Here is a 22,872-nt window from a genome sequence, read left to right as displayed (position 1 = left end):
AGAGCGAGAGTGCCGGGTCTGGAGCAGGAGCGGGATTAGCCTCGACTCACGGAGGAGTGGCCATGGCGGCGGCGGGGGGTGGTGGAGAGGAGGGAGCGGCTGCCTGAAGAACGGCCGGGAAAGCGGTACGGGGGCGGGGAGTGCAAACTGCTCCTGTAAGAGATCGGGAAGTCCGGGGAAAAGCCGTGACGCATCGGTGTCCGGTGCATGACCGACCGCTTTACAGTAAAATAGCTATGCTTTAACAGAACTGTTGCTATCCCTCCATTATTCCCCCTGGCAATGCTGGTACAACATTGCAGCTGAGTGCCAGACAGACGGATCCAAGGGAGCATAGCCGGAAGGGTAGAGAACGCTGGAGGCAGACACCCCGTAACTGCGACACTAGAAGCAGTGAACGAGAGACCAGGCGAAACAGCCACACCGTGCGAGACCGTGAGTGTGCCGCACGTGCAAGGAAGCCGATGGCGTGGTCGCGAGTGCAGGTATGGAAAGCGCAAGGCAGGGAGGGAGATCAGAATGACCCGTGTGCTTGAGAGTTGCGGGAGCCCTACCAGACCTGCAAGCCCAGCGAGAAACAAACCCAGAGCGGCGGTTGTCCTTGAGCCCGAGTTGCGCTTACCGTAAGAAACCTTGGCTGGCTCAGGGCACCGTGGCCCATGCATACTTACGAGTCGAGCACACTGTTGGTGTGCGCTGCTTGGGGCAGGGATGAAAACACGCCCGCCGCCCCGCTGCCTTACCAACTTATATAAAGGTAGGACAGTCTCAAGACAATTTTGCAGTTCTTTTAGGCAGAATTTAGATCAAGAGGTTTTAAAATTCTGGCAACCTTTTTTTAAAGGGTAAATCCGCCCAGAATGGATCTACTTAGGCTACATTGACAGGACAGTGAGATAAGGCTCAGGAAAAACTGACACGCTGTCAGTTTTTCATGGCCGTTTTTCATCCATTTTCTGGTCATCTGGCCATTTTGTAATATTAATATGGTATCCAGTTTTAAGGGCCATCAAAATGGATGAGTTTCATTGGCTTTTTTTTATAAAATTCCAACCCCTGTCCTCAGCTGAAATAATATTTTTTTTAAGCTGAAAAAAAAAAATATATATATATATAACGTATTACCTCCTCCACTTGCACGCGCAGCGGCAGTTGCTCCTCTCAATGCTGAAGAGCCCTGCGCTCAAGCGTGATGATGTCACCATGTGCTCCCAGCGATCATGCAGAGCACATGGTGAAGTCATCACACTTGAGCGCAGGTCCTTCAGCAACGAGAGGAGACTTCCTCTGTGCGTGCAAGTGGATGAAGTAATTTTTTTTAACCCCTAAAAGGCCATTTTTGTTCACCAGCATATCTATTTTTACCGGCTACTAGATGGGTACACTCCTAACAGCCGTTAAAAACGGTCATGTTGATTGGGGTCCGTCTGGCCGTGAATACATGTCCTATTTTTTGATGGGCGTGTTAAAAAAAATAATAATTTAGATCACAGAGGTTTTAAAATTCTGGCAACCTTTTTTAAAAAAAAGATAAATCCACCCAGAATGGATCTACTTAGGCCTCTTTAACACGAGTGTGACGGATTAGGTCTGGATGAGTTCAAGGTGCGTTCAGTGAAACTTGCCCCATTTTGCAAGCAAGTTCAGTCAGTTTTGTCTGCAATTGAGTTCAGTTTTTTCCGCGCGAGTGCAATGCGTTCTGATGCGGTTTACAAACAACATCATAAACTTCTATTAGGAGGGAAAGCAAATGGAATGTCTTTTAAAAGCTTCCGTGTTGCATTATGTCTGGGCATTCCGTTATTTTCCGCTATAACGGAAAGCTATAACGGAATCCTTAACGCTAGTGTGAACTCACCCTAAGGCCCCTTTCACACGAGCGTGACAGATTAGGTCCGGATGCGTTCAATGAAACTCGCACCATTTTGCAAGCAAGTTCAGTCAGTTTTGTCTGCGATTGCGTTCAGTTGTTCAGTTTTTTCCGCACGGGTACATTGCGTTTTGATGTGTTTTTCAAAAACTGAAGGTTTACAAACAACATCCCTTAGCAACCATCAGTGAAAAACGCATTGCAACCGCACTTACTTCCGGATGCCAAGTGTTTTCACTGAAGCCCCATTCACTTCTATGGGGCCAGGGCTGCGTGAAAAACGCAGAATATAGAACATGCTGCATTTTTCACGCAACGCAGAACTGATGCGTGAAAAAAAACGCTCACGTACACAGACCCATTGAAATGAATGGGTCAGGATTCAGTGCGGGTGCTATGCGTTCACGTCATGCATTGCACCCGCGCGGAAAACTCGCTGGTGTGAAAGGGGCCTCACAGGACAGTGAGATAAGGGTCAGGAAAAACGGATACGCTGTCCGTTTTTCATCGATTTTCTGGTCATCTGGCCGTTTTGTAATATTCATTTTGCATCCAGTTTTAAGGACCATTCAAAATTGATGAAAAATAAAACCCCAGCCCCTGCAGTATACAAAATATCCCTCCTTAGGGACAAACTACGCTGCTACATGCATCCATCTTGGATGGATTTTTTGCAACTGTCGTGTCACAGTGCGACACCATAGCCTATCATTATAAAAATTGTTGAGACAAAATGTTGCGCAACACATGTCATTGTGTATCCCTAGCGTTAAAGGGGCGGGCGCTGTGGAGGTCACTGTTAAAGGGGCGGGCGCTGTGGAGGTCACTGTTAAAGGGGCAAGCACTGTGGAGATCACTGTTAAAGGGGCGGACACTGTAGAGATCACTGTTAAAGGGGCGGGTGCTGTGGAGGTCTCTGTTAAGGGGACAGGGTATGATGGAGGTCACTGTTAAGGGGACGGTCTGCTATGGAGGTCAGTGTTAAGGGACAGGGTGCTGTAAAGGGCGTGGGGTGTTGTGGAGGTCACTGTTAAGGGAACAGGTTATTGTTGAAATCACTGTTCAGGGGACGGGGAACTGTGAAAGTCACTAATAAAGGGTGATCTATACGAGTGTATTACTGTACAGCAGAGGTGGCACGAAGAGCACAGCGTCATAGCAACCAATGACGCTGTGCGCTCCTGCACTCAGCAGGAATCCAGGCCGGTATCTCACGGTCCGTGTTCCACGGACGTGTGCATGAGGCTTTATTTTTATCAGTCCACAAAATGTTGCGCCATTTCTCTTAGGCCAGTCAATGTGCTCTTTGGCAAATTGTAACCTCTTCAGCACACGTCTTTTTTTCAACAGTGGGACTTTGCGGGGGCTTCTTGCAGATAGCTTGGCTTCACATAGGCATCTTCTAATTGTAACAGTACTCACAGGTATCTTTAGACCTTCTTTGATCTCCCTGGAGCTGATTGTTGGCTGAGTCCTCGCCATTTTGCCTATTCTTCTATCCATTGGAATAGTAGTTTTTCGCTTTCTTCCACCTCTTTCAGGTTTTGGTTGCTATTTTAAAGCATTTGCGATCATTTTAGCTGAGGAGCCTATCATTTTCTGCACCTCTTTATATGTTTTCCCCTCTCCAATAAACTTTTTAATCCAGGTACGCTGTTCTTCTGAACAATGTCTGGAACAACCCATTTTCCTCAGAATTTCAGAGAAATGCACTGCAACCAGCATGTTCAACATTTGCTGCCTTCCTTTCTTAAATAAGGGCAATAATTTCCACCTGTTTTTCAAAGAATGAATGACCTCACTCATTGAAACCTACTGCTATTATTTTGAACGTGCCCCTTTCAATTAGTGATTGAATTACAGAGAATCATATTCTGTAAAATGTCATGACTGTTGGGTTTCTATAACTACTACACCTGCATATACACTCACCTAAAGAATTATTAGGAACACCATACTAATACGGTGTTGGACCCCCTTTTGCCTTCAGAACGGCCTTAATTCTACGTGGCATTGATTCCACAAGGTGCTGATAGCATTCTTTAGAAATGTTGGCCCATATTGATAGGATAGCATCTTGCAGTTGATGGAGATTTGAGGGATGCACATCCAGGGCACGAAGCTCCCGTTCCACCACATCCCAAAGATGCTCTATTGGGTTGAGATCTGGTGACTGTGGGGGCCATTTTAGTACAGTGAACTCATTGTCATGTTCAAGAAACCAATTTGAAATTATTCGAGCTTTGTGACATAGTGCATTATCCTGCTGGAAGTAGCCATCAGAGGATGGATACATGTTCTCATTCTGTTTACGCCAAATTCGGACTCTACCATTTGAATGTCTGAACAGAAATCGAGACTCATCAGACCAGGTGACATTTTTCCAGTCTTCAACAGTCCAATTTTGGTGAGCTCGTGCAAATTGTAGCCTCTTTTTCCTATTTGTAGTGGAGATGAGTGGTACCCGGTGGGGTCTTCTGCTGTTGTAGCCCATCCGCCTCAAGGTTGTGCGTGTTGTGGCTTCACAAATGCTTTGCTGCATACCTCGGTTGTAACGAGTGGTTATTTCAGTCAACGTTGCTCTTCTATCAGCTTGAATCGGCCCATTCTCCTCTGACCTCTAGCATCCACAAGGCATTTTTGCCCAGAGGACTGCCACATACTGGTAGTTTTTCCCTTTTCACACCATTCTTTGTAAACCCTAGAAATGGTTGTGCGTGAAAATCCCAGTAACTGAGCAGATTGTGAAATACTCAGACCGGCCCGTCTGGCACCAACAACCATGCCACGCTCAAAATAGCTTAAATCACCTTTCTTTCCCATTCTGACATTCAGTTTGGAGTTCAGGAGATTGTCTTGACCAGGACCACCCCCCTAAATGCATTGAAGAAACTGCCATGTGATTGGTTGACTAGATAATTGCATTAATGAGAAATCGAACAGGTGTTCCTAATAATTCTTTAGGTGAGTGTATATACCTCCTCCACTTGCACGAGCAGAAGCAGTCACTCCTCTCAATGCTGAAGGCCCTGTGCTCAAGTGTGATGATGTCACCATGTTCTCCCAGCGATCATGCAGAGCGCATGGTGACATCATCACACTTGAGTGCAGGTCCTTCAGCATTGAGAAGAGACTGCCTCTACACGTGCAAGTGGATGAGGTAATTTTTTTTAAACCCTAAAAGGCCATTTTTACACTAGTGTACCAATTTTTTAAGGGCTGTTAGACGGTACACTCCTAACGTTGAAAATGGTCACATTGGCTGGGGTCCGTCTGGCCGTGAAAACATGATGGTCACTATTCACTTGGCATTGACATGAATATGTTTTTCACTGTTGTCTGAACGTAGCCCTAAAGAATTTATCCGGGAATTTGATATTGGTGGCCTATCATCCATATCAGACCATCAGGGTTCTGATTCCTTGCACCCCTGCTAATCAGCTGTTTGAAGAGGCCGTTGCACTCCTTGAGCATTTAGGCCTCTTCCTAGGCCACTGAAGTCCCATTCAATCGGTCACATGTTCCAGGCGCAGCGCAGCCCCCTTCAATGTGATGGTCCTGGGTGGCAATACGAAGCACATCCTCCTCACAGAGCTGTGAGGAGGATGCAGGACTCCCAGAAGCTCCTGGTGAGCGCAGTGGCCTTTTCAAACAGCTAATCACCAGCTCTGCTGGGACTCAGACTCCTGCTGATATGATATTGATCGATCTATCCTGAGCACAGGCCATCAATATCAAATTCCCGGAGAACCCCTTTAAGTCACAGTGACATGTCAGAGCATCACATCGGCATGATGCGGATTTCCAAAGCCATACAGTACATTGACCACTGATATGCAGAGACTACCTTGTATTTCCCAACACCCGCCTATCAGATACTGATGATCTAGCCAGAGGATAGATCATCAGTTTAAACAAACTGCAGAACCCCTTTAAGGCCTCTTTCACACGAGCGTGGCGTGTGAGGGCCCGAAAAGAAGCGGGTGCGTTGCGGTAAAATGCGCAATTTTTCCACGCGAATGCAAAGCGTTTTAATGCGTTTTGCACCCGCGCGAGAAAAATCGGCATGTTTGGTACCCAGACCCAAACCCGGACTTCATCACTGAAATTCAGGTTTGGGATCGGCGTTGTGTAGATTTTATTATTTTCCCTTATAACATGGTTATGATGGAAAATAATAGCATTCTTACTACAGAATGCAAAGTAAATTAGGGATGGAGGGGTTAAAAAATAAAAATAAAAGTTAACTTACCTGCTCCATAGCTACCGGTCTCTGTTCTATCTTCAGGACCTGGCAAAAGACCTGTGGTGAAGTCACTGTGCTCATCACATGGTAAAATAACATGGTTCATCACCATGGTGAGGGACCATGTGATTGGACCATGTGATGTGACGTCACTACAGGTCCTTAGCCGGCAGCTCAACATTACAGAAAACAGAGACCGGCAACTACGCGATCAAATGGACTCGGTGAGTTAATTTCTTTTATTTTTAACCCCTCCATCACTATTTTACTTTGCATTCTGTATTCAGAATGCTATTATTTTCCCTTATAACCATGTTATAAGGCTTGAAAATAATACAGATCGGGTCCCCAGCTGATTGTCACCTAGCAACCATGCGTGAAAATCGCACCGCATCCGCACTTGCTTGCGGATGCTTGTGATTTTCACGCGGCCACATTCACTTCTATGGGGCCTGCGTTGCGTGAAATGCAATGCGTGAAAATCACCGCTCATGTACACAGCCCCATAGAAATGAATGGGTCCGGATTCAGTGCGGGTGCAATGCGTTCACATCACGCATTGCGCCCGTGTGAAAGGGGCCTAAGGGTAGGACCTCATCATCATCACACAGTGGAAGGCTGTGATGTATCGCACTGTATAGGCATACTGTTGTATACGTAACATATATTGGCCCAAAAGGCTCAGTCTGCAAAAAAATAAAAAATAAAAGGTCCAGCTGGGTGTTACCAGTTGGGGTGTGTGTCCCTGCACAGTCTGACACTATCTAATTAGTGCTGCCAGTGTCAGACTGTGCAGGGCACATCCTAAACTAGCAACACACAGATTGAACTTTATTGCAGACTGCTAGCAATTCATTCATAAACTTCTAGCAGGAATAATAGAGGAATGGCACAGCATACAGCTGTGATGGCCAACCTCCAGCACTCCAGCTGTGGCAAAACTACAACTCCCAAGATGTACACTTGCTTAGCTGTTCTCAGGACTCCATAGAAATGGAGCATGCTGGGAGTCGTAGTTTCACCACAGCTGGAGTGCTGGAGGTTAGCCATCACTGGATAGAGTGATAAGTATAGATGCTCCAGAATAGTTATTGCATGGAGGATGCAAGTGGTTACAAAACAGACATGTCAGGAGAGGGGACGGGTCCTCATTCAGAACAGTAATAGGATACACCAGGCTGATTTATTATATACAGAACAAGAATTTTATTATTTAAAAAAAACAAAAACTTTATCCAAAAACAATTTAAGCCAACATGGCAGCTGTAGTCTGACGTTCAGGATGTAATAAGATGACATCTTCCAGCGATCCAAGAAGTCGTGTAAACACCAGAAAAGAGGGAGAACTGAGGGGGAGAGCAGCGAGAAGGTGCCGGTTACTGGTAATACAGCTCCAGGTTCATCCCGTCGTGAATTTCATCTGGAGAGGACTCGGTTAAGGAACTATTAGACACTGGACAAATACAGGTTAGTACTGACCGGGCACCTGAGACCCTAAAGTGTAAAGGTGCTTTTAGACGCACCTATTATTGGGAACGACCGCTCTTGCAAACAGTCGTTCCCGACCATCTGCCCATCTAAATGCGCCGCCGATCACCCAATGAACGAGCGAAACGCTCGTGCAGGCACCACCGATCATAGTTTCTGAGCAGCACATTGTGTGGTCTAAACAGCGACCTGCCGCTCAGAAACCACGATTCTGTTTGAGGACGAGCGATCGCAGTAGCCATCCCTCGTCCTCATACTGTGAAGGAGATCGCTGCGTGTAAATGCAGCAGTTTCCTTCACTGGACGAGCTGCCAACTCTCGGGAAGAAACACATCCTTCCCAACAATCGGCCGCTGCATTGTCCTGTGTAAACCCAGCTTAAGACTGGTTGGTGAAGGCTGGCTAAACCAGGAACATAATCTATTCAAAAGGAGCATGTGTCTGAATAGATATGTCACCAATGTACCAGCTGACAACCCCCTTTAATGTGAAGACCGCCACAGGTCCGGCTCCCGAGGTCCCTAGCTCATTTTGCCAGTAGAAATTGCCATTAGCTGCTCATTTCCCCTGCAGTGACCACTACAGGAGAGATGCAGTATTACACGCAATCATTCAAATGAACGGCTGTCTAGTTCATACACTACCAGTCAAATGTTTTAGAACACCCCAATTTTTATGGATATTTCCACAAAATGGCCTGAACAGGCGTTATTGGGACCACTGATAGGACCTGCACAGATGCCCTCAGCTGCCAAGCGCACATGTAACAGGTCAGCCAGGGTCATAAGTACAAAACTGCTGACAGATGCCCTTAAAGATGTGAGCCGCCAACCACACAAACTGTCTTCTAATCTGGTTGTGGCCTTTGGTCTGCCAGACCTCTTCCAGTCTCCAACTGCCTAAACTGTACTCACCGACACCTCGGCTTTCTTTGCAATTTCTGGCTAGGACAGACCTAGACTACTAGGGGTTAGTTAGTTTTCAGACTATTTCTGAACCTTACCTTTGTTCCCTTCTACCATTTCACGTTATTGGCCTTGAACTGTGTAAACGTCAATTATAACTGTATATATTGAGGTGTTCTAAAACTTTTGAGCGGTAGGGTCCATGGATGGACAGGTTACCAAGAGGATCCCCCTCGGTGATGTCCATATGCCCCAATGGGACATATGGGAGGGGTTGACCATAATGCTGGGTCCATAGAGGCCCTGCAATACTGTGACACACTGTGTTACACCTAGAACAGAGGCTATAGGGGCGGTGCATGGCACAGGGATTGAAACAACACCGAAGAGAACACTGGTGTCATGCTCCGCCCCCTCAGGCCTTGTGCGAAACAATTACAGTCTATCAATATTAGGGTTCATGCACACAAGCGTGTGTGCCCCGGGCAACCAGTGGTTTGCAATGCACAGGCACCATCCATGTGTTAACCGTCTGTGGACTTGATTGGGTCCGCGATATGCAAGAGACAGTACGCACCGCCAAAAAATAGGACATGTTCTATTCTTTTGCAGTGAGGAGGCATGGACCAAAATCCCACAAAAGCACTATGTTGTGTTCCACTTTCCTAAAAAAAAATAAAAAAAAATGCTGTCCTTCTGGACACGCCCTTTAACCACCTCAGCCCCCAGTGCTTAAACACCCTGAAAGACCAGGCCACTTTTTACACTTCTGACCTACACTACTTTCACCGTTTATTGCTCGGTCATGCAACTTACCACCCAAATGAATTTTACCTCCTTTTCTTCTCACTAATAGAGCTTTCATTTGGTGGTATTTCATTGCTGCTGACATTTTTACTTTTTTTATTAATCGAAATTTAACAATTTTTTTGCAAAAAAATGACATTTTTCACTTTCAGTTGTAAAATTTTGCAAAAAAAACGAGATCCATATATAAATTTTGCTCTAAATTTATTGTTCTACATGTCTTTGATAAAAAAAAAATGTTTGGGTAAAAGTTATAGCGTTTACAAACTATGGTACAAAAATGTGAATTTCCGCTTTTTGAAGCAGCTCTGACTTTCTGAGCACCTGTCATGTTTCCTGAGGTTCTACAATGGCCAGACAGTACAAACACCCCACAAATGACCCCATTTCGGAAAGTACACACCCTAAGGTATTCGCTGATGGGCATAGTGAGTTCATAGAACTTATTTTTTGTCACAAGTTAGCGGAAAATGTTGATTTATTTTTTTTTTTTCTTACAAAGTCTCTTATTCCACTAACTTGTGACAAAAAATAAAAAGTTCTATGAACTCACTATGCCCATCAGCGAATACCTTGGGGTCTCTTCTTTCCAAAATGGGGTCACTTGTGGGGTAGTTATACTGCCCTGGCATTCTAGGGGCCCAAATGTGTGGTAAAGAGTTTGAAATCAAATTCTGTAAAAAATGACCTGTGAAATCCGAAAGGTGCTCTTTGGAATATGGGCCCCTTTGCCCACCTAGGCTGCAAAAAAGTGTCACACATCTGGTATCTCTGTATTCAGGAGAAGTTGAGGAATGTGTTTTGGGGTGTCATTTTACATATACCCATGCTGGGAGAGAGAAATATCTTGGCAAAAGACAACTTTTCCCATTTTTTTATACAAAGTTGGCATTTGACCAAGATATTTCTCTCACCCAGCATGGGTATATGTAAAATGACACCCCAAAACACATTCCCCAACTTCTTCTGAGTACGGCGATACCACATGTGTGACACTTTTTTGCAGCCTAGATGCGCAAAGGTGCCCAAATTCCTTTTAGGAGGGCATTTTTAGACATTTGGATACCAGACTTCTTCTCACGCTTTGGGGCCCCTAGAATGCCAGGGCAGTATAAATACCCCACATGTGACCCCATTTTGGAAAGAAGACACCCCAAGGTATTCAATGAGGGGCATGGCGAGTTCATAGAATTTTATTTTTTTTGGCACAAGTTAGCGGAAATTGAATTTTATTTATTTTTTTCTCACAAAGTCTCCCTTTCCGCTAACTTGGGACAAAAATTTCAATCTTTCATGGACTCAATATGCCCCTCACGGAATACCTGGGGGTGTCTTCTTTCCGAAATGGGGTCACATGTGGGGTATTTATACTGCCCTGGCATTCTAGGGGCCCTAAAGCGTGAGAAGAAGTCTGGAATATAAATGTCTAAAAAATTTTACGCATTTGGATTCCGTGAGGGGTATGGTGAGTTCATGTGAGATTTTATTTTTTGACACAAGTTAGTGGAATATGAGACTTTGTAAGAAAAAAATAATAATAATTCCGCTAACTTGGGCCAAAAAAATGTCTGAATGGAGCCTTACAGGGGGGTGATCAATGACAGGGGGGGTGATCAATGACAGGGGGGGTGATCAATGACAGGGGGGGTGATCAATGACAGGGGGGGTGATCAATGACAGGGGGGGTGATCAATGACAGGGGGGGTGATCAATGACAGGGGGGGTGATCAATGACAGGGGGGGTGATCAATGACAGGGGGGGGTGATCAATGACAGGGGGGGGTGATCAATGACAGGGGGGGGTGATCAATGACAGGGGGGGGTGATCAATGACAGGGGGGGGTGATCAATGACAGGGGGGGGTGATCAATGACAGGGGGGGGTGATCAATGACAGGGGGGGTGATCAGAGAGTCTATATGGGGTGATCACCCCCCTGTCATTGATCACCCCCCTGTAAGGCTCCATTCAGATGTCCGTATGTGTTTTGCGGATCCAATCCATGTATCCGTGGATCCGTAAAAATCATACGGACATCTGAATGCAGCATGACAGGGGGGGGTGATCAATGACAGGGGGGGGGGGTGATCAATGACAGGGGGGTGATCAGGGAGTCTATATGGGGTGATCACCCCCCCTGGAAGGCTCCAGGGAGACGCCTGTATGTGTTTTGCGGATCCGATCCATCTATCAGTGGATCCGTAAAAATCATGCGGACATCTGAATGGAGCTTTACAGGGGGGTGATCAATGACAGGGGGGTAATCAATGACAGGGGGGTGATCAGGGAGTCTATATGGGGTGATAACCACAGTCATTGATCACGCCCCTGTAAGGCTTCATTCAGACATCCGTATGGGTTTTGCAGATCCGATCCATCTATCAGTGGATCCGTAAAAATCATGCGGACATCTGAATGGAGCTTTACAGGGGGGTGATCAATGACAGGGGGGTAATCAATGACAGGGGGGTGATCAGGGAGTCTATATGGGGTGATCAGGGGTGATCAAGGGGTTAATAAGTGACGGGGGGGGGGGGTGTAGTGTAGTGTAGTGGTGCTTGGTGCAACATATTACTGAGCTACCTGTGTCCTCTGGTGGTCGATCCAAACAAAGGGGACCACCAGAGGACCAGGTAGCAGGTATATTAGACGCTGTTATCAAAACAGCGTCTAATATACCTGTTAGGGGTTAAAAAAAACACATCTCCAGCCTGCCAGCGAACGATCGCCGCTGGCAGGCTGGAGATCAACTCTCTTACCTTCCGTTCCTGTGAGCGCGCGCGCCTGTGTGCGCGCGTTCACAGGAAATCTCGCGTCTCGCGAGATGACGCGTATATGCGTGACTCTGCGCAGCGCTGCCACCTCCGGAACGCGATCCTGCGTTAGGCGGTCCGGAGGTGGTTAACCCCTTAGTGACCAGTGTGTTTTGGGCCTTCCTGACCAAGCTTTTCTTTCTTTTATCATTGTCGCGTTCTAAGAGCTATAGCTTTTTTATTTTACCGTCTATATAGCTTCATGAGGGCTTGTTTTTTGCGGGACAAGTTGTAGTTTTTAATGGCGCCATTTTGGGGTACACATAACTTTTATTAACTCTTTCTGGGAGGGAGATAGGAAAAACAGCAATACTGCCACTGCGTTTTTACGTTATAAATTTTACAGCGTTCATTTTTGGGTATAAATAACATAATATCTTTATTCTTTGGGTCAGTACGATTACAGTGATACCAAATACATAGTTTTTTTTCACATTTTACTACTTTTTTGCAAGAAAACCATTTTTTTTAAAGAAAAAAATGTTTTTGCATGGCTGCTTCCCAAGACCCATAACTTTTTAATTTTTCTTTCTATGGAGTTGAGTGAGGGCTTGATTTTTGCAGGACGACTGGTATTTTTCATTAGTATCATTCTAGTGTAAATGGCTCTTTTTGATCACTTGTTATTACGTTTTTCAGTTGCAACTAAGAATAAATTAGCAATTCTGTCTTTTAAAAAAAAAATGTTTACGGCGTTCACCGTATATGATATTTATGTAGTCCGGGTCGTTACGGACGATGTAATACCAAACATATGGGGAAGATTCTTTTTTGAAATATTTTTCATTGAAAAGTGTATTTTCAATGGAAAAAAAAAAGCAAGCATAATTTTTTTTATGGGACTTTTTTATGGGCACTCCTGCTGGTCCGGGCTGTTAAAAGAGAGCCGCGGCCCTGGTCTGAGTGCCGGGTCCCCGCTCTCCGCGGGACCAGTGCAGCGGTTAGACTGGGCCGCTGTAAAAAAGTAAGGCCCCTTAGTGACCGCCGTAAAAACACGTATGGGTGGTCACTAAGGGGTTAAACAAAACAGTAAAACAGGTCTATGGAAAGTGTCATATTCAATGATATTGAAATGTCCCTTGTATCCTGTGTGTCTACATTATTTCATGACCCCGCTGTGCGCCCATCTAACAGAGCAGGAGGGCTGTATACTGGTTTGGAGGTCTCCGCAGCAGACTGAGTTACCAACACCGTGCACTATGGGAAGAGTTACAGAGCGCTGGGCGGAGGATGCGCAGATTTCCTCATACTCAGAAAGGATACAGTCAGCAAGGGAAACATGGTCCTTAAATATTGTATACCTAGAAAAGAGGAAAAAACAGAAAACAACACATTAATGGGGGCGGCTGCACATGTTCTGGTAACAGCACATACATGTAGGGTTAAGAGGTAAACCGGTGTCAACGATATACCGCGGTATTAAGACACAGCGATATGGCGATATCGCAGTTTCCAAATAACCGCAGTATTTTGTAACGTCACAGGAGCGGTCATATGCGTGCTGACCGCTCCTAAATCGGAGTCAGCCCGCCTCTGCATCGTGGACCGTACATATTACTTCCTGCAGCGGCCGCCCCCGGCTCCTCCTGCTTCCATATTCAAGTCTCCGCCCAACGGCCGTGCACAGGAGCGAGGCGCGCAGTCAGGCAGCAGTCCGTGTCCAAGCCAAGGTGGGGGGAAGAGGAGTGAGAGACCCTAGCGGCCCAGGGGTCAGAAATAAAAGGTTGTTCTATGTCTTCTGTGGCCCTGGCGCTGCCTGCAAGCTGCACTGCACATGGGGAGGGACTTGGTCTCTTATAACAGGAATAATATACAGGTCATCATCAGTCCCATCAGTATAAAGTCTCCCTGTCACCCCCATACAGGGGCCACAAGAAGACATTACTGTATGCGGGCCACAAGACATTATTATACTGATGGCGGAGGGGTTACAAATTATTGTCCCATACAGTATATAATGCCCCCTTGTGCCCCGCTGCCATCCCATACAGTATATAATGCCCCCTTGTGCCCCGCTGCCATCCCATACAGTATATAATGCCCCCTTGTGCCCCGCTGCCAGCCCATACAGTATATAATGCCCCCTTGTGCCCCGCTGCCAGCCCATACAGTATATAATGCCCCCTTGTGCCCCGCTGCCATCCCATACAGTATATAATGCCCCCTTGTGCCCCGCTGCCAGCCCATACAGTATATAATGCCCCCTTGTGCCCCGCTGCCAGCCCATACAGTATATAATGCCCCCTTGTGCCCCGCTGCCAGCCCATACAGTATATAATGCCCCCTTGTGCCCCGCTGCCAGCCCATACAGTATATAATGCCCCCTTGTGCCCCGCTGCCAGCCCATACAGTATATAATGCCCCCTTGTGCCCCGCTGCCAGCCCATACAGTATATAATGCCCCCTTGTGCCCCGCTGCCAGCCCATACAGTATATAATGCCCCCTTGTGCCCCGCTGCCAGCCCATACAGTATATAATGCCCCCTTGTGCCCCGCTGCCAGCCCATACAGTATATAATGCCCCCTTGTGCCCCGCTGCCAGCCCATACAGTATATAATGCCCCCTTGTGCCCCGCTGCCAGCCCATACAGTATATAATGCCCCCTGGTGCCCCGCTGCCAGCCCATACAGTATATAATGCCCCCTTGTGCCCCGCTGCCAGCCCATACAGTATATAATGCCCCCTTGTGCCCCGCTGCCAGCCCATACAGTATATAATGCCCCCTTGTGCCCCGCTGCCAGCCCATACAGTATATAATGCCCCCTTGTGCCCCGCTGCCAGCCCATACAGTATATAATCTCTCCTTGTAGTCCCCACACAGTACACTCCCCCCTCCCCTTCCATTGATAGTGTCACGGCGTGGTGTGGGAGAGGAACTCCACACCAAACACAAAAGGGAGGGAGAAGGTACCAGGCCTGCAAATTAGGGAAAGGCGGAAGGTCACCACCTAATAAATCCCAACCCGAGCCCTGACTGCTAACAGAATGAACAGACCCCGATAGTCGGACTGTTCATCTGCAGGAACCTAAGCCTGGCTCACCCTAGAAGGCCCTGAAGATAGTGATTGGGCCACAGACGACCTGGTCCATCCCAGCTGAAGAGACAAGAGTCTGCCTCAGGTCTGGTACCAAGAGACAGGGAAATAAACTAGGGGTGCACCGAAATGAAAATTCTGGTCCGAAACCGAAACCGAAAATTCTGGATGCCCTTGACCGAAACTGCCTTTTTGCCCAAATACTTTTAAAATACTTTTTTTTAAATGAATTTATTAATAATTCTTTTTCATGAATTTAATAAATCATATTATATATGGAGAGGGGGATCTGTGGGTGGCTCTGTAATGGAGAGGGGGATCTGTGGGTGGCGCTGTTATGGAGAGGGGGATCTGTGGGTGGCGCTGTTATGGAGAGGGGGATCTGTGGGTGGCTCTGTTATGGAGAGGGGGATCTGTGGGTGGCGTTGTTATGGAGAGGGGGATCTGTGGGTGGCGTTGTTATGGAGAGGGGGATCTGTGGGTGGCGCTGTTATGGAGGGGGGGATCTGAGGGTGGCGCTGTTATGGAGGGGGGGATCTGTGGGTGGCGCTGTTATGGAGGGGGGGGATCTGTGGGTGGCGCTGTTATGGAGAGGGGGATCTGTGGGTGGCTCTGTTATGGAGGGGGGGATCTGTGGGTGGCTCTGTTATGGAGGGGGGGATCTGTGGGTGGCGCTGTTATGGAGAGGGGGATCTGTGGGTGGCGCTGTTATGGGCATAACAGTGCACAGATCCCTTTCCCCATAACAGTGCACAGATCCCCCCTCCCCATAGCAGTGCCATAGACCGATCCCCCTACCCATAACAGCCCCGGCCCTGCTGCTCACAGCAGACTAATCACTCTCTGCATCTTTATTTTACCTTACAATCGTGACGCTCCAGTAACAACTCTGCAGGCAGAGCGGAGGGCGGCGTAACGTCACTTACTCACGTGACGCACCTGCTCCGCCCACTTTATGAATGAAGGAGGCGGAGCAGGCGCGTCACGTGAGTAAGTGACGTTACGCCGCCCTCCGCTCTGCCTGCAGAGTTGTTACTGGAGCGTCACGATTGTAAGGTAAAATAAAGATGCAGTGACTTAAAGTAAACCGCCCGCCCGGCGCCCGCCCGCAGATGGTGAGCGACAAATCCCACACCCCATATTTTCGGCCGATATGTAACATATATTTTCGGCTCCCGGAATTTCGGTGCACCCCTAAAATAAACAATACAAAAAGGAAAGACACTAAACTCCGGGAAAATGGAAAGAAGGAACTCAGCCGAGATCCAAACGATCCACAACCAGAATGAGCTATCAACCGCAAGGAGTGATGGGTAAAGCCAGACTAAGAAGGGAGTAGTAATGGTCACATGCTTTACACCTGAAAAGGAGGTGTGGACATCCCAGCAACACATAGACAAACTGAAACCAAAAGAAGCTGTCAGATCTTCTACCACCTGTCACGGGTGTGACAGATAGGGCTAATAGTCCTGTCTAATGGTTCCTGTGCTGTGACTCACTGATGGTCCAGCATTAAAGGGGTTATCCGATTTCTGAAACATCCCCCCCCCATGTGCCAGGCCCCTAACAGGTAATATACCCCACTGCTTTACCCTGCACACGATGAAAACATCCGGTGTCGGAGGGGAGCAGCCAATTGCCCGCAATGGTAGGGAGGCTCGTCCCCATCTGCCATTGGCTGCTCCCCAGGATGTTTTCCTCCGTGTGCAGGGAGAAGTAGCAGCAGTGGTGCGGGGACCAGGAGCGGGTAGCGAGGTAAATATATTACCTGTGAGGGGCCCAGCACATGGGGGGGAATATTTTAGAAATCGGATAACTCGTTTAATATGCTATATTCAGTCACTGGTGCATTCCACTGGAAGAGGGCGGACATTGCTCCTCTCACGATGTCAGTCCACCCGGGAGTGGCAGCTTCACAGCAGGAGAGGAGCTCCGCTGCTGGGAGGATCACAGGCCACCAATGAGTGCAGGCACATAAGCCACAGCACAGTCATGAATTCCTAGTGGAATACACGCCAATGACTGGATAGAATATACTAACGCTGGACCACCAATGATTACTAGCGAGTCAGCGCAGGAACCATCAGACAGGGCTATTAGCACAGTCAATCAAAGGGGAGGAGGGAGTGCACCGAGCACCAAGGGGAGTAGCAGTGCTCCAGGAGCTACGCCGGCCCCCCTGTGCTCCAACTGCATGGATGATCGACCCTACCAGGCAATATGCCTGGATTAGTTGGGTTGATCATGCTGACAGAGGCTCTTTAAGTTACTTTGTAAATACATTACAGTACTGATCCTGGAGATACATCCTGTATTATACTCCAGAGCTGCACTCACTATTCTGCTGGTGCAGTCACTGTTTGCATACATTACAGTACTTATCCTGTATCACTCAAGCGTCTCCTGATCGTCACTGGAAACCATCAACAAGCTTGATGTCAGACAAACCCCTCATAGCTGAGCCAGTAAAAGGGGTCGTGCCAAGTTTTGATGTTTTTCTCCTATAATAATATAATGACTAGCTGATCACAACCCCCCCCCCCCAACCCCCATCCCCTGCTGAAGGAGCAGCAGATATATTTTTGGGTGCTTCCATAGAGAATTAATGGAGAGGCAGGGTTCAGGGGAAAGTGACCGCAGTTCTCAGGATCTTTGAGGGTCCTAGAGGACCTATCACTTCTCCCGACATTTCTGCTTGGTAAATAATTCCCCATAATGTAATTCTGCAGCATCCCTACCAAGACATTTGTGTCGATACATTCCTCTGTTATTCCTACTATAAATTTATAAACAAACTGCCAACTGGGAGCTACCAGTTGGGGTGTGTCATTGCCCACTTTGACACTGCCCAATCAGTGCTAAGACCCAGTAGGCAATTTATTCATAGATTTTTGGTAGGAATAACAGAGGAATGGCACAATGCTGAGTGATAAGAATGGATGCTGCAGAACTGCTAAGGGAATGTGAGCCTTTACTAGGACATGTCAGGAGTGATGACAGATTCTCCTTGAAGGCTAATTAACGACATCTTTGTAATTTTTCCAAGTACACCCCCCTTATCTATGTGCTCTTTGCAACAGGATACAGATGCCTAAACAACCCCCCCTCCCCCAACAAGTGGCAGTTCAGGGTTTGATGAATTATGTCTGACGGTCCCCGCCACTCACCACTTCTTCAGGACTATCTTCTCCCATCGTGTTCCCGTCTGAGCTGATATCAGTTTCTTCAGGTCTTTGATGGTGTCTTCGGAGCTACACCGCAACAAGTTAAGGACACACCCAACTAAAACAACCACTAAAAGAGAGGAAAAGGATACGTGGTGCTGGTGGTCAAACCCCAAGGCGGGTGCAGAAGGAGCACCCAGGGGCGGGAGAGGAACCATGAGGTCAGCGCCAGGTGGAAGGAACACAAGGCCAGGGCCACGCATCGAGCGGAGGACAACCGCGGCCTGCGATGGGAAAGCCCCCTCACCAGGGTGGAGATCCTAGGCACCATGACGCCAGTTACACCAGTCTGGGGGCAGGACCGGTTCCAGGTTCGCCTGGACATTTTAAGGATACTTGCATTTCACTCGCACTTTCTTCCCCAAGCGGTCGTTGCAGACAACCTCAATCATGGCGAGCCCTGGAGACAAAGCACAGAGGCACCGATCAGATCTAATATTGTTACGGGATTAGTGAGAGCCCCACCGACAACAGGTTTAAAAAAATAAAATAAAAAATTTAAAAATAATTTTTTTAACTGCACATATAACATCCCCCACCGCTCCAAGTGTCACCGATTCCCCACCAATGTACCATAAGGATACAACCATACAGCGCGGTGAGGCACCATGTGGCCGTAAGGACTGCAGCGGGCTCTAATTAGACTAACGGGACACGAGACACCAAATATATGGGGGGGGGGGGGATTTGCATTTTATTTATTAAAAGAATACAGGCTTTTACAATGGACAGCCCCACAGCTATAAAGGGGTCTTGTCCCTCCTGTACAGAGCCACACAAGGGTGATCTGTGGGGTGGTGCCAAGTGTCAGACCCCCACCGATCTGATACTGATGACCTATCTGTACCCAGAGAACCCCCTTAACAATACATCAGTTCACCAAGGTGCACGATGTACCCGTGTCAGGGTGCAAGAAGGGGTTAAAGGGGTACTCCGGGAATAATACATGGTTAGTAAGTGCTGGCAGCCTGCCTCTGCCGCCTCCGATGTGTGCATGCTGCGGGCCCCATCAGCTTCAGCACGGACATGGTCACATGCTCTGCTGCAGCCAATAACTGGCCTCAGCAATGATGTGGCCACAAGCAGCACGTCGCAGCTGGAGCGGAGCATGTGACCATTGTCCGTGCTGCAGCGCAGAGGTCGCACTCCGTTTTTTACAGAAGAGTAAAAATATTCCTCTGACCATTTTTGAGTAGTATGTTTACCTGAGGAGGAGCACGAAAGTTACGGCAATTCAAATACATAATACGTAGCGTTGGCCTGCACTTCTTCAAATCGGCGTTGGAGGCTCCGTTGCAAAAAAGCATTATACGCAGGACTTTTTTGTCTGGTAAATAGACAGGATCCCGAACGGAAACGAACCGGATCCCATCATAGTCGGCGGAGTCCGTCAGCTACTTCCCTGTCCGTTAGGCCTACATGGTTTTTTTGCTGAACTTTGCAGGATGGAAAACCGTGGTACACTCCACTGTCGCGTCCTGCAGAGTTCTGCAAAACAAGGATATATATATATTTTTACAATGGAACTCCACAGTACGGCATCTGTCTGAGGCGTCCGTTAATGTATACGGTTTTTGTGTACGTTGAAGGCATCACAAAAACCCAGCCTTACGTGCCCGATCCAGCACTCGTCTAACGGAGCAGAACAACAGAAATGAATAGCGCTGCTGTGAACGTGGCCTAAGGCCCCTTTCACACGGGCGAGTATTCCGCGCCGGTGCAATGCGTGATGTGAACGCTTTGCACCCGCACTGAATCCGGACCCGATCATTTCTATGGGGCTGTGCACATGAGCGGTGATTTTCACGTATCACTTGTGCGTTGCGTGAAAATCGCAGCATGCTCCTCTTTGTGCGTTTTTCACGTAACGCAGGCCCCATATAAGTGAATGGGGTTGCGTGAAAATTGCAAGCAAGTGCGGATGCAGTGTGATATTTTTACGTACGGTTGCTAGGAGACGATCGGGATGGGGACCGGATCATTATTATTTTCCCTTATAACATGGTTATAAGGGAAAATAATAGCATTCTGAATACAGAATGCTTAGTACAATAGCGCTGGAGGGGTTAAAAAAATAAATAAAATAATTTAACTCACCTTAATCCACTTGTTCGCGCAGCCGGCATCTCTTCTGTCTTCATCTGTGAGGAATAGGACCTTTGATTACGTCACTACGTTCATCACATGGTCCGTCACATGATCCATTACCATTGTAAACGGTCATGTGACGGACCATGTGATGAGCGCAGTGACATCATCAAAGATCCTATTCCTCACAGAAGACAGAAGAGATGCCGGCTGCGCGAACAAGTGGATTAAGGTGAATTAAATTATTTATTTATTTTTAACCCCTCCAGCGCTATTGTATTATGTATTCTGTATTCAGAATGCTATTATTTCCCCTTATAACTATGTTATAAGGGGAAATAATACAATCTACACAACCTTGAACCCAAACCTGAACTTCTGTGAAGAAGTTCGGGTCTGGGTACATTCAGTTTTTTATCACGCGCGTGCAAAACGCATTGCACCCGCGCGACAAAACCTGAACAACGGAACGCAATCGCAGTCAAAACTGACTGCAATTGTGTACCTACTCGCGCGTGTTTGCCGCAATGCACCGGGACGTATCCGGACACGCTCGTCTGCAAGGGGCCTAAGAGGTGGATATTTGTGCGGGGGAACCATTACTAATCTAAATAACATCAGGCAATTATAGCCAAGTGATAAGCCCAGTCCAATAGAGCGGAATTAACCCTGTACTTTATCACCTGGCTATAACCGCCTGCGTTCACTACGTGATCTGTGTGGCGCAGTGATGATCACACACTGTCGTCACCTCTGAGGAGTCTTCTTCAGCTTCTCCGCTGCCATGTTTCCCGGGGTCCTTGTCCAGCGCGCCCGCTCTCCTTACTGTAGAAACTCCGGGGAGCCAGCCCCTCCTCCTTCCAGCTCCCGCCGGCTTCCCCTGCTGCTCGGCGCTATATCGCTCCGGCGCCCACCCAAACCAACCAATAGCAGAGCTCCTTACTGGATGGAGCTTTGCTATTGGTCATTTCAGGAGCAGGCAGCATCGCTGCGCTGCCGTTCACTGCGCGTCCTGCGCTGATGAATGTGAGGTAAAAGTCTAAGGTGTATTGGTATGCCTTAGACTTGTACAGGCGTTACTGCGACCTCTGCTGTGGGGACCGCAACTCAAAACACATGGGGGGCCAGCAGGGAGGACCAGCGCTATGAACGCGGAGTCTTCTGGTTAAAGAGGCAGGCTGCTGGCACTTAATAAAAGCGTCTTATTCCCGGAGACCCCCTTTAAGAGCCGATATGTTCAGGGTTCCCCCCCCTGGTTGGGTCAGGTGTCTACAGAGATCACAAGCAGCAGATTGTAGCAACTCCACCACACGTCCGTTAATAGATTCCAGTGCAGATCCTCCACATCTAAAGCCCCAGTTACGCCACCGTATTTTGGGTCCACGTCCGATCCGCATTCATTTGCGGATCCATTCGTTTCCATGGGTCCACAATATATACGTGGAGGGCAGAGGGATGTCATCTGCGTCCTGTCCGTGTGGCGGTTCTGTAAATTATAGAAACTGTCCTGCTCTAGTGAAGGAAGTGAGAAAAAAAACGCGGCGGTGTCCGTATACTGCCGATCCGGTGTCATGCAGTTCTGCATGTCCGCAAAAATCGGGCCAGACTTCAATGGGGCCATGTCCTGATTTTCAGTATAGGACAGTTTTTTTTTTGTAGAACAGAAGAAAAGGGCCCCATAGAAGTGAATGGGTCAGCATCTAATCTGCAAAAGAAAACGGATCCGCATTTTTTGAGGACAGCAATGAGCCCTTACACAGAGCGAGCAGGAGGAGACGATATATAGTGACGTGCTGTCACCTAGGACCAGCACGTGGACTATCGCAGGACCGGTGATGGGGCCACTAGAGGAGTTCAAGGCAATCCAATGGGAGCTGCAGTACTTCAGATGCAGTGAGCGCCCCCCAGTGGTGAGATCTGTCTATACATGGTACCCAGTAGTCACTAAATCCCTTAGAAATTCGGTGCCCCGCCCCTTTTTGTCAGTGGGGCCAATTCTAAATTTTGCTATGGGGCCCTAGACATTCAGCGCGCCCCCTGCTGGTTGGTTTTATAGGACAGTCCAATAATCCAGCCCCTCACTGCCGGATTACAGATTTCTGTGCTTCTGGGCATCTGCATAACGGCTGGAACAAGGAATGAAGGGAAGCGGCCAGCAGTCCCAGCATGCCTTGCTGCATTACGGTCACCTGGATGGCATGCTGGGACTAGTAGTCCGCTACATATCGCTAGGCTATAAACAGAGGCATTTCTACATGTACACGCAGCAGAGCAGATTATAACACTCCTCTTACCGGGGCAGCTACAGAAATTACCGCACGGCTGTAGTAGCGGGCACTGAACTTCCGGCGGAAGAGATTCGTACACTCTGGACAACAGCGCTGCGCTCTGTGGTT

The 22,872-nt window shown here is 47.8% G+C and overlaps 1 protein-coding gene across 1 annotated transcript; it reads right to left on the bottom strand.

Moving 5' to 3' along the window:
* Nucleotides 1-7,295: 7,295 nt before the first annotated feature.
* On the bottom strand, nt 7,296-22,857 carry UBL5 (ubiquitin like 5). Its single transcript, XM_040414879.1, has 5 exons — nt 22,771-22,857; nt 18,725-18,788; nt 18,332-18,415; nt 13,392-13,429; nt 7,296-7,536 (listed from the first exon to the last, which is right to left on the bottom strand). Exons 2-5 carry the CDS (start codon nt 18,778-18,780, stop codon nt 7,493-7,495), a joined length of 222 nt encoding a protein of 73 aa, XP_040270813.1. The 5' UTR covers nt 18,781-18,788; nt 22,771-22,857; the 3' UTR covers nt 7,296-7,492.
* Nucleotides 22,858-22,872: the final 15 nt, after the last annotated feature.

This window comes from Bufo bufo, chromosome 1 (assembly GCF_905171765.1).
Source record: "Bufo bufo chromosome 1, aBufBuf1.1, whole genome shotgun sequence".
In the NCBI taxonomy this organism is placed as follows: domain Eukaryota; kingdom Metazoa; phylum Chordata; class Amphibia; order Anura; family Bufonidae; genus Bufo; species Bufo bufo.
The sequence above is the reverse complement of the archived record's forward strand: the minus strand, read 5'-3'. Positions and strand labels throughout refer to the sequence as shown.

Coding starts and splice junctions, on each gene's coding strand:
- UBL5 (XM_040414879.1), bottom strand. CDS start 18,780: ATGATTGAGGTTGTCTGCAACGACCGCTTGGGGAAGAAAGTGCGAGTG. Junction 13,430..18,331: donor AAGATAGTCCTGAAGAAGTG/GTGAGTGGCGGG, acceptor CCTCTTTTCTAG/GTATACAATATTTAAGGACC. Junction 7,537..13,391: donor CCATGTTTCCCTTGCTGACT/GTATCCTTTCTG, acceptor AGTCCTCTCCAG/ATGAAATTCACGACGGGATG.